The sequence below is a fragment of the Maniola jurtina genome, chromosome 1, assembly GCF_905333055.1.
Source record: "Maniola jurtina chromosome 1, ilManJurt1.1, whole genome shotgun sequence".
NCBI classification, from domain to species: Eukaryota; Metazoa; Arthropoda; class Insecta; order Lepidoptera; family Nymphalidae; genus Maniola; species Maniola jurtina.
This window is the reverse complement of record NC_060029.1, coordinates 4,532,559-4,545,100: the sequence shown is the minus strand read 5'-3', so window position 1 is coordinate 4,545,100 and position 12,542 is coordinate 4,532,559. Positions and strand designations below refer to the sequence as shown.

General features: G+C 35.7%; 1 protein-coding gene across 10 annotated transcripts in view; it reads right to left on the bottom strand.

Moving 5' to 3' along the window:
• Window positions 1-750: 750 nt before the first annotated feature.
• LOC123880914 (whirlin) overlaps window positions 751-12,542 on the bottom strand; it is a 122,361-nt gene continuing 110,569 nt past the window's right edge. For 3 of the 10 annotated variants that reach the window (XM_045929323.1, XM_045929356.1, XM_045929331.1), the window contains 5 exons: window positions 5,688-5,693; window positions 5,112-5,192; window positions 3,622-3,891; window positions 2,992-3,132; window positions 751-2,578 (listed from right to left, as the gene is read on the bottom strand). In XM_045929323.1, coding sequence (XP_045785279.1) covers window positions 2,498-2,578; window positions 2,992-3,132; window positions 3,622-3,891; window positions 5,112-5,192; window positions 5,688-5,693 — 579 coding nt within the window. In that variant the 3' untranslated portion in view covers window positions 751-2,497. Of the gene's footprint in view, window positions 2,579-2,991; window positions 3,133-3,621; window positions 3,892-5,111; window positions 5,193-5,687; window positions 5,694-12,542 lie in introns of those variants that run through there. The other 7 variants (XM_045929337.1, XM_045929366.1, XM_045929384.1 and 4 more) reach the window with 7 other exon arrangements.

Sequence of the window (12,542 nt, the reverse complement as noted above, 5' to 3'; positions counted from 1 at the left end):
TTATATTAGAATATTTCCAATCCATATATATAGGAGGTACCTATGAACGAGACCATGAATAAAAATTAAGATTGATGAGGAACTGATTATGTGGAAGAGGATGAGCAAGAGGAAAGATACTAATAGTTTAATAATAATATAATAATAATTTATTTATTAACCGGACAACAAAAATCCATATAAGTAACAAAAAAACTTAAAAACTATGTTAGTACTTAAACACTAAGTAGTTTAAGAGGATGCGGTTAGGATAGAAGATTTATGATAAGGATGAGGCTGAGGATATGTAAAAGGAGGGAAAAATGACTAAAGAAGCTGATCGAAGAAAATCATATGTAAAACCTCTTTTATTCAGAGAAGTATATGTGAAATCGTATAGTTGAAAAAAGAAAAAGCTTTAAAGTGCCTATTACTTCCTATAAAATTTCCTCGTAAATAATGAAGAAGTAGAAGAGGAATTTTTCAAACAAATTGTTGAGGAATCGGTACAGGATGATTCCAAAAACCGAAGAACTTCCGCAGTTTGAGAAAGAGAAAGAGAAATTATCATCAACCATAATACGAGTAAGAATATAGTTCGTAGATTAAATTAAAAACTGTGTTTTACAGGGACAAGTCTGTAAGGTATAATTTGCACTTTACAGTTAGTAAAAATAACTCATCCACTAAGAGCAAAGCTATCCTTACTGACAGTTTTTCAATAAAGCTTGTTATAGAGTTGAATAGATCTCTACTGGATTCCAAAAAAAAATATCTATAAATGAACTTAAAAGACTTTTGGATGTGTAACTAACCTTTTGATCAACAGAAACTAGCCAATTCATTCTTCAAAGAGTGAAACTATAATGAATATAGTAGGTACCTAATATACGGACTGGGAATTTTCTGCCGATTTATAATTTTTTTAGTATGAAGACAAAGCATCTAAATATCACTTTTTGAACTGTGTTTTTATTTGTGACGATCTACTATAATATAAAAGCCAATTTAATTTGTAACTAACATCTAACATAAAACTGATTATAATGCACACATTCACTTAAATCTACATACCTATCCGGTATATGAACGAGTGGGCTAAAATCCCTCTCCGCCATAAATTTCCTTAACTCACCGTTTAACTACCAATGGAATGACATGTTTGACGCACTTAACGTACATTTCTCTAAGCAAACTGAACCGAACCAAAACTGTTAATCAACCTATTTTGAGTGTTTCATTAAAATTCTTTAAATTGATCGAAAATTCTTAATAGATTGCTGTTGAAAATAATTACCATACGCTTTTAAAACGTTATATTTTATTGAAATTATGAAGAATTATGTAAATAAATTTATGTCAAAGTGTTAAGTACAGCTTGCTTAGGAGTGCGCCGCGTGCTGCAAGCTCTGCTCTACTGATGACAAGGATGATGCCCCTAGGGCTTCCTCTAGTGACTACCGTCGGCACAACGACCTGTGATGAGATGAACCGAATGCTTACCGCGAGGCTGAACCTACTGCTTCCCCCCAGGCTGAACTGAATGATTTGCCCCAGAGTCGAGGCTGAATTGCAACGTTGATGGCACATGGATGACGCAAGTGACATGAAAATATCACATGGAATGCATGTATGCGCCAGTTGTAAGCTCTAGACGAACTCTACCGAAACTACTAGGTATGGTTACACGATTCGAGACCCGATGTGTTGTGGAACTGTCAGTGTTCATAGCACCAATGCCAATCTATTTCAAATTAGCACAACTATCTATGTCGATTTCTTCTATTATAATTTTGTTCTATTTAGTTTGCAGAATTGTATCAAATGTGCTTATTTGTAAATTTTTTTCTTGTGACTTATTCGAATGTGATTTATTTTTAGTATTTAAATGTAACAAATTACAATCTTTAAAAGTTAGGAGATCTCTTATAAAATTCAGTCACAGACTACCGGTAAAATTGGTAATTCTACTTTCTAGAAAAGAATGTCAAAAATTTTGATACTACCCGTAAAATCCCGGTGGCATAAAGTGGGACGTTTTATTACAAGAACCGTGAATTTTCTTGGGCAGTGTACTCGGGTTTACTTTAAGTTTCTGCGCTATTTATTATTTTACAAGATTTTCATATTATAATGCCTCCCTTGTGCCATTAATTCCGTATAACCTACTTAAGGATACCTGCGTTTTTTCTCATTTCAGTCCGTTGCAACGTCAGGACAGGAATAGTTGAATTTGTTAAAGTTCATCATCTATTTGGTTGACGTAATACCTCTGTAGAGCGAACGTCTTCGGACGGACTGCTTCGCTAGTCGCGCGACCGCTGTCGCACAGAGCTGGATAACGTCAGCTCGGTGTCGCGGTCGGCGACGAGCGACCAGCGCCGACTGGACGTTCAAAAGAGCATGTGGCAGCGCAGGTTGGAGTTGGCTATTCCGTGGTGTGCGCGGTGAGGTCGACCTCCGACATCGCGCTGCCCAGCGCGACCGGAGGATCGCTGGCGGGGAGGGAAAGTAGATGTTAGGCCTCCAAAAAAATAAGCGCCGTTGGCTTTGGTTCCAGGTTGGACTTCTTTGCTTCGACGACTAAAAACTCTATTTCCTGTAATGTAATAAAAAATATTTTTTAATATTGACATTCTCTTATCACTGAGTTAAAAAATTTACATTATTTACAAAATATTATGTAGATTGTTACCTAAAAGCGCGCTTATGTAATGCTATCCGTGATTTACCTAATTAGTCAATTTTTAAACTGCAAAAATATTGTAAAAAAAATAATAAGGCATGGCCGCGTGCATACATTTTTGCATGATGTAACAACTAGGGTACTGAACCCTAAAAATTAAATTATGGAATTCCGGACTAATGGGTGATTTTCTTGACGATTCAAAACGAAAACACTAAGTTTTTTATTTGAATAAAAACTTTTCTATCCTATAGCCTGATTATATTTTTGAGCAATCTCGACTTTCGACAGGTTCACTCATAGATATGTAGGTTCACTATATTTACCGGTTTATCCCTTTGCGCGAAAGACTCTGCTATAAGCCGGGCGACTTCTTGGTGTTGCATCCCTTCTACTCGATGTCCATCCACCGCCAGTATCAGTTGGCCTACTTCCAACCCTCCTGCTTCAAACGCTGACCCATGCTCCTGGAAATTAAGAAAATCATATATTTGTAAGCTTATGTTATTACTTATTAGATGCATTAGTAAGTCTGCGTCACGGTAGTAGTCGATGGTTTAAATAAGTGGTTTTAATATTTTTTATATTATTTAATAACTCTAAGTAATACAAATACATGTATAGTACGCGACAGTATAGGTCGAGATGGTAGTCGGGTAGAGGGGGGGGGGGGGGGGGCGCTATTCCGCACCGGCTTAGCGCGGAGGCTGTGCGGGAGCTATCCAAATCACTAAACTTGGTATACTTAAAAACATAGCCTGTACCGACGGAAAATTTGTATGTATAATAGTTTATAGTTTGAATATAGTTAGTAAGAGTTTTCATTCATCGATTTAGCTATTACAGTAGGTAAGTACTAGTACTACTACTTTCAATTTGTGTTTTATCAGTGAAACTTAATAAATTAACTGCTAAAGCTTTCTGTCACACTTCAATGAACTAAGCGTAAAACTTACGTGAATGTTTATAATTCTTGGTAGGGGGTGTTTAGTATTGGCGCCACCTTCGATCGCGATGCCAAGGATAGGCTTGGTCTTCTTCACCGTAATTTGCAGGTTGCCATGGTGATCGGGCACGACCCTCGCCGCTCTGCCTTCGTCCGTCTGCGCTTCGCCATGTTGCAGTCGCTGCATGGACTGGTGCCTGCGGATGCCACCTCGGTCCTCAAGTAATGCACCACCTTCTTCTTTCATGTCGAAGCTACGCGATAACTTGTGGGCCATGTCCTGTCGATATTACTGTACTTAAAACGTTCTCAAACTGACAACCGATTGAAAAATAATTTTGATTCGATCCTCGTTAACTGTATCTTATTCTTATGGCAAAACTTCAAGTCTATTCTATAAATAAGAATTCTAAATATAATATTCTATAAATTATGTTAGTCAAACAATCCTTTGAGATTTACGTACTGATGAAGGATATAGGTATTATGTACTCTTAGTTCTACATACCACATCCACACTAATATTGTATACAGTCTACGCTAACAACAGCAAAGGATCAGCCTCTATTGAGTGCGCTAATTGAGGACAAGTGTAGCTGGGCGGCAAAGGGGGATCATTCGCGACAACAGCCTTAATAGCACGTTAACACCATTTGGCATAATCAGAACTCACTTGTGGGTACATCCTTGTGCCTCTCAGTTACTATGTCTGTGATCTGTATACGTCAAATGTATCGAGAAGCTGTAAGTGAGGTGTGAGCTGGAGGCTTGGAAACATGCGTTTCGATCACTCGGTGGCGTGGTACAAAGGTATATTTTACAAGTGTATGTACGTTTAATGAGAAGTTATTAACCCAATCAGTGGACCTACGCAGCGAATCCAGAACATTAAAATTATACTTAAACATAGGTAAGTAATACAAATAAAAATACGAAGCGTACTTATGCGACAATTTAAAAATCAATCGAAGTTATTAAAAATATTGAAATTTTTGCCACCATGCACTATGTTTTAAATTTAAAAAAAATCAAAGAAAATAAAATCTTACTACCAATACCGTCGAATTATCGAATTTTGTACACAATACTTGCATCTAAAAAAAAACTAATAATTCTCATCAACCGCAATCTAATAATATTTAACTTGTACTAAATTATTCATGCAGCATGTTAGCTTTACCCATTCAAGACAATAAACCTACCTCTACAGGCGAATGAAAGAACCGAATAAATTAAAATGTGCGTTACTACTCTGAAGTTTAATGATCAAAAGAAACGAAACAAAACTTCACATAAACCGAAAATAAACACCGAAATGAAGTGCAACAATAAGAAAAGTGAAAACATATAGGTAATATAAAGTTTCTAACACCAAGCATCGTTCCGTTTGAAGCGAGAATTTTGAATAGAAGAACTTTAATTTTGAACATCGTGCAAAAGAAAGAGTTGTCATGTGCTAGGACAGTTTGCCGATCGTCGGCGGGAGGCCGGGCAACTTACTAGAGGTCGTCCCCAGTACCATGATTTTACTTTCTGCGTCCAGCCACCGAGTGATGAGCGCAGTCCCTCGAGATAGCCGCACTGAAACATCACACTCTCTCAGCGAACCTCGCTCCGGCCGAGTCACTCACGACACCCAGAGCGCACACGCCGGCCCGCAACCCAACCCGCGCCTACCATCAACTCGCGTAGCTATTGACGAAGACGGCTATCACATAACTATCCCAATATCATCTATCCATCAACTATTTACTACGAGTACAAGGTCACTTCCTAATTAAATGCAGGATCAATAAAGGGGACTAGCAAATATTGACTAAATTATAATGTTTCTGTATGAGATTACCATTCATGAAATAGTTTTACTTAATAGAAACACTCGCATACAACCCAATGTTATGCACACTTAGCAAGTTCTACTTCTAAATTAGATTCATCAAACTGCTGGCCAAGCTTACAGATAGAAGAATGTAAGGTCGTTTTATAAATAATTTTAAAACTAAATATATTATAAATTTATAAAGTAAATAAGTAATTGAACTACTTAAATGTATTTTTTTCGGTCGTATTACATACCTGATCCTGTGATTAAAAGGATGCATGAAACAATAAAGATGAGTTACTCGCATATATTGCTTGTAAAAAAGTAAAAAAAGATCTCATCGTTTTAAGTGAGGATACAACATCTTCCAGAAGTAGAGGCATGGGTAAATTGTCGTTTAAAAACTAAACATTTAAGTACGAGCAACTTGGTAGAAGATTATACTTGTAGGTCTATGTTAGCGCTTTATAAAATGTGACTTTTATAAAACGATTTGTAAAATATAAAAAAGTATCGTAGATAGTTTAAGAATATATTATAATTTATATAATCTATCTACTTCTTTTTTACATATTTATACATAATATCAATCTTTACAACATACCTAGTAGGTACATATAGGTACCTATATTTTGCAGTAATACAAGCAAAACAAATTGAATCATCTCGTAAAAGTAAAAACTAACTAATTAGAGTTTTATTTTACAACAATGGTAGGTACAATTTTTAGAATTTATACGTCCATGAACTGACATAAGACATTGCTGCATATATCGTGATAGCATTTGCTAAGTTTTGTTGTGCAACAATTTAGTCCATTGTATTTCGCCGTCACGCCAGCTTTTCACCAATTGTCTCTGTTTCATTTATGATGATTCTCGACACAATGACTTGTCATATTTCGAAAACTGTGTTTCCACGTGTAGGGAAAGTTACGAAAGAAATATTTTATAAGAAATATTAAAAATTCCAACTTTATCCAAGTTAACGTCACTTTGTGTTATTGCGAATGCTTTTGCAATAGAAAATTATAAGTCTTGAATCAAACTTATTAATCCTAGCAGGTTCTCCAAACTTTTCCAATATACCTAAGCTGAAAATGCTTAACATCTGGTTCACCATAGTTTATTGTATAGGTACAAAAAATAATGAAGCACAATAACCCAAACCTTTGATATATCTCGAAAACGAAATAAATATAGGTAAATATAGTAGGTACAGCAAAAAGCCTCTGTCTATATTACAAGTACACAAAGAAGTTTTATTTTTAACCGCAAGCATTGTACTAAAAACAGACAACAAACCTGTAGTCTATTAGCTATGGGTTGAAAAAAGACCATCAGCTACAGCGATAATTAACGACCGTATATTTTCGTGTTCACACAATTGCGCAGAATGTCGACGAGATACAGGGTTTACTTTTTTTACGACTAAAGTTCGTCTGTCTTGAGATACGGAGTTATTATTTTCTTATAATATCAGCAGGGGAATTGTGATTGCTCCATCGGGATAGATTTAAAAATTGTATGACAAGTGCGATATTAAAATTTAATATTTCGACCTAATTCTGATAAAATGGTTATTTTCGAAAGACTTATGTTATGCTTATGATTAAGGTAGTTATAAATGCTATAAACATAGCCTGCCATCGCCAGGGGGGTAATCTGTTTTTTGTTATGTAGTAGGTACGTAGTTAAGGTAATTGCTATTTGACAAATCGCAAAAATGCTGTACTTTGAAGTAAATTGTTTATTTTTCTAAAGCATTAACATCTATTAAATACATGCAATTAAAAACTTCAGTTTGTGAAGATTATAAGGGCCTTTTTTAATTTAGTATACATTATCCCAATAATAAAAAAAAACAAGTTGAAAACATTGCTGTTCGCAACTTGTTCTGTAAAAGTTTTCTTTAACATCTTGATACTTTGAAGCCAACCTCCAGAAAATGATATGTTTAGGTTTAGCAATCAATTTGAACTGTTAGTTTTATACTAAATGTTTTTCATTTCTTAAATAATCTAAAACTAACCAAAAAACTTCCTGTGCTATTTATTTTCTTGCAGGCGCTCTATGGAATTCAGTGTCCACTGGACTGTCATGGCGGAAGGACTGTGCGCGTCATTTCGTCGCAAAATATTATTTAAAATGAATTTAAGCTTATTATTTTTGAATGAAAGTTGTGTTTATAATCGTTGAAAAATAAAATAGGGATTTTTTCATTTCTAAATGAAGCCTGCTTATATACTAAAATTTATTCGAAAGTTACGGTTTTACCAGGTAAATACTCGGAGGTTGTCATAGATTATGATGACAGATAGTAAGTGTTCTAAATAGGTATTATACCTATGTTTTTTAGGAGATAGCGCGCCTCGTTTCGGGCGCCGTGTTCCGAAATGGATTTCGTAGTAGTGCAAGTTTGGTGCAAGCCCCACATGACGGAGGGGTATGCGTCAGGCATTTCCTGTGTACAAAAAAAGACCTATATTTCGGATCCATTTTTCATCACTGACATCATGCACTATTCAAAGACTGGTCTTCAAGCATTGAGGAATTTTGGACGAGAGACATCTCGAAGGTTCCCGAAGGCTGCCTAACTGAGTTAGATTTGTCGGCTAGCTAGCTTTTTTTGAAATTGGACCTACTTAGCTGGATTGTGTGTTAGAGATTTCTTATGAGATATTATATGTACATAATATAACCATCATAAGGAAGCTCAGATTCATGCTGCGGGCGATGGGGAGAGCCTAAAGGTTGGAACGCCATTTCGGCGGCCGTGTTTCCTGCCATATATACCATAGATACCTGCAAGCCAAGAGTGAATAGGTATCTTCCAGGTAAGCGTGCTCCAACTTGGACCTCATCATTGCTTTCTTTAAAGCATGATTGTCGTCAAGCGCAAGCGCAAAGATTCAGGCGGCGCAAACCCGTAGCATGTGGAAGACCCTATTAAAGACCTATGTTCACTGTGGACGTCTGTCGGTTGATGTTGATGATTATGTCTTTAGTGCAAGTAGTTCAGTAGTTTCAGAGTTTATCGATAACAAACAAACAAACCTTTCCTCTTCATAATATATGTACTTAGTAGCGCAAACTTGGAAAAAATCTCGTGGAAACTCTTTGATTTTCCGAGATAAATGTAATTTTACCTGGCAGCCCTAATCAATTTTATCACTGATAATAATAACTAATTCATAACCGTTAAAACTAAGAGTCAAAATCTCGTTTTTCTAGTCGAGTTCCGTAGGCTCTTTGAACCCACCGCATTATTATCCCAAGAAAACCTACCATTAGATGTAGGAATAATGGAAAGAGGTCACAACCCTCAGCAATAAAGAATACGATGCGGAGAGAGATGTCACTCTCAAGGTCTTTAAATGTATCCATGCAAAAAACCACGTCGACTGGTTGCTCCGTTGCAGCGTGATTGAATATTAAACCAACAAACACACTTTCGCATTTGAAATATGGCTAGTGATTATAAGAAACAGTTTAAATCTCTCTCTGAGAGACGTTAGGCAAAGTGAACACGAATTATGACACTTCTGTGTTCTTATACAAGCTTAGGTCTCTCAATTTTGTCAATTAATGTCAAATTTCTTTCTCAGATCAAAACCTAGTAAGTGGTTTAAATTCAAGAGAAGTTTAGGCCGTAGTCTTCAACAAGAAACTCGGCGGTTGCTCTTTTCAAAGATTTGATGTACAATATTAAATTGCTTAAAACGCACATAACTGAAAAGTTAGTAGTGCGTGATTCCAGGATCGAACCCCCGACTTTCGATTAGGAGGCGGACGTTCTAACCACTAGGCTATGACAGTTTTTAAATTAAAGGGGTTTAAATATTTTAGTGTGAAGACTGGCCTACACATTTATTCATTAGATGTGCATCACTTTCTTTTTTAGGGTTCCGTACCTCAAAATGAAAAACGGAGCTCTTAAAGGATCACTTTGTTGTCTGTCCATTTGTCCGTCCGTCCGTCAAGAAAACCTATACAGTACTTCCCGTTGATCTAGAATCACGAAATTTGTTCTCGGATTTATTCCTTTACTTGGGCTATGAGAGTTGAGACCTATCTACCTGCCCATAATTCTAGGTTAACGGGAAATACCCTATCGGTTTTCTTGACAGACACGACAGACGGACAGACGGACAGAAAGACAGACAACAAAGTGATCCTATAAGGGTCCCGTGTTTCCTTTTGAGATATGGAACCCTAAAAACATTATGTAAGTATGCAAAGTATTTCCCTTGCAAGCCATATTTAACAGTTGACATGTAGAGGTCATTGACTTTTTCTATCTTACTTTTAAGTTTTAATGCATCATTAAGTATTTACTGTTTTGACATGGTATTTAGATAATGGGTGATATTTATTTTATTTAATCTAATTCCTTTGAAAAACTTAGTAAGGCGCATTAATCTATAAAAAACCTAGCCAGTTCATAGACTTACTATGTTTTAAAATGGTCAAAGCGACTTACTAGCTTTTAATTTTACTTTAATGTGGGTGTCCTTACAATACAACGGGACATACTATGAAAGTTAGGCTTATGACATAAAACGATTTTCGGAAAAATTACATTTACTTTGTTTTGATATGGGGCGGTCGATATAATTAGGTACTAGGGTAAAGGCTCAAGTAAATGAACAGATTGGACGTTTTTACATGTATTAAGAGCTGGAATAAAAAACCGGCTGATATACCTTTTTTAAATATTTTCTTACAAATTCTTACACTTTTTTCAATTTCAATTTCAAAACCGTGTTCCGTTCAAACCGTTCAAAAGTGTGTGTGCGTGCGTCCATGTGTGTGTGTGAGTGTGTGTGAGTATATACTTGTCTGTATGTTTGTACGAGTGTTTGTTAGTGTGGTATTGCGTTGTATAACCACATGAGTAGCGAACAGAGTCAAAGCTTCATACAAGCGCGCTACGATAGGTACACTACTACAAGCTTGAGGCGCGTGTGTGCGTGAGCACAGGCGCTACGTCGCGTACGGAGAGAAATCGGTTTATACCGGCTCGGCCTGTGCTCAAGCTCAGGGGCTGCAGTACACGTCGCGCGTCGTGTTTTCATTTAATTTAATGTTAATGATAATAATTTAAATAGTGTTTAAAATCTATTTTCTTGAACTGTCATAGATTTTATTCAAAATCAATATTTGAGGATCCCTAGGATCACAAAACAGGATATTGTTACCAAATTTAAAAAAATCGACGCCATTTTGAAATTCTTTGTTAATTGACCGATTTCGTTCAAAATCGATATTTAGAGCTCCCTGGGATCACGAAATAAGAAACTGTTACCAAAATTTAAAAAAGTCGACGCCATTTTGAAATTCTTTGTAAATTGACCGATTTCGTTCAAAATCGATATTTAGAGCTCCCTGGGATCACGAAATAAGAAACTGTTACCAAAATTTAAAAAAGTCAACGCCATTTTGAAATTCTTTGTTAATGGACCGATTTCGTTCAAAATCGATATTTAGAGCTCCCTGGGATCACAAAATAAGAAACTGTTACCAAAATTTAAAAAAGTCGACGCCATTTTGAAATTCTTTGTTAATTGACCGATTTCGTTCAAAATCGATATTTAGAGCTCCCTGCGATCACAAAATAAGAAACTGTTACCAAAATTTAAAAAAGTCGACGCCATTTTGAAATTCTTTGTTAATTGACCGATTTCGTTCAAAATCGATATTTAGAGCTCCCTGCGATCACAAAATAAGAAACTGTTACCAAAATTTTAAAAAGTCGACGCCATTTTGAAATTCTTTGTTAATTGACCGATTTCGTTCAAAATCGATATTTAGAGCTCCCTGCGATCACAAAATAAGAAACTGTTACCAAAATTTTAAAAAGTCGACGCCATTTTGAAATTCTTTGTTAATTGACCGATTTCGTTCAAAATTGATATTTAGAGCTCCCTGCGATCACAAAATAAGAAACTGTTACCAAAATTTAAAAAAGTCGACGCCATTTTGAAATTCTTTGTTAATTGACCGATTTCGTTCAAAATCGATATTTAGAGCTCCCTGGGATCACAAAATAAGAAACTGTTACCAAAATTTAAAAAAGTTGACGCCATTTTGAAATTCTTTGTTAATTGACCGATTTCGTTCAAAATCGATATTTAGAGCTCCCTGGGATCACAAAATAGGAACCTGTAACCAAAATTTAAAAAAGTCAACGCCATTTTGAAATTCTTTGTTAATTGACCGATTTCGTTCAAAATCGATATTTAGAGCTCCCTGGGATCACAAAATAAGAAACTGTTACCAAAATTTAAAAAAGTTGACGCCATTTTGAAATTCTTTGTTAATTGACCGATTTTGTTCAAAATCGATATTTAGAGCTCCCTGGGATCACAAAATAGGAACCTGTAACCAAAATTTAAAAAAGTTGGCACCATTTATAATTCTTTCTAAATTGACTGATCTCGTTCAAAATCGATATTTAGATCTATCGATCGATATTTAAAGATCGATATTTAAACTAGGCAATCACAACAAAAACAAACTTTACCATCTTGTTGAACAAATAACTATTGTTAATTAAATTGTATCCTCCAGTGCCAGCCCTACCAAAATAGTTATAAATTTTGCTCGCTTCTTAGAAGCTTTGCCTCTGTTTGCTACTCTATGGTATAACACCATGTTAGTAAATCTTAGTATATTTTTAACCGACTTTAAAAAAAGGAAGAGGTTCTGAATTCGTTGGTATCTTTTTTTTTATGTATGTTCCCCGATTACTCAAAGACGCCTGGACCGATTTGGATTTTTTTTTTGTTTGATAGGGTATACTTTGCAAGTGGTCCCATATAAATTTGGTAAAGATCTGATGAATATCTTTGAAGATGGAGAACAGAACTCCTCAATGGATAAGAGCAAATTCAATTTTTTTTTAATGTATGTTCACCGATTGCTCAAAGACGCCTGGACCGATTTGGAATATTTTTTTTTTTTTGAAAAGCTAGGTATACTTTGCAGGTGGTCCCATATAAATTTGATGAAGTTCTGATGAATATCTTCTGAGATGGAGAACAGAACTCCTCAATGGATAAGAGCAAATTGCTCGCGATCAGTGTAATTGCTTAGTAAACAGTAGGG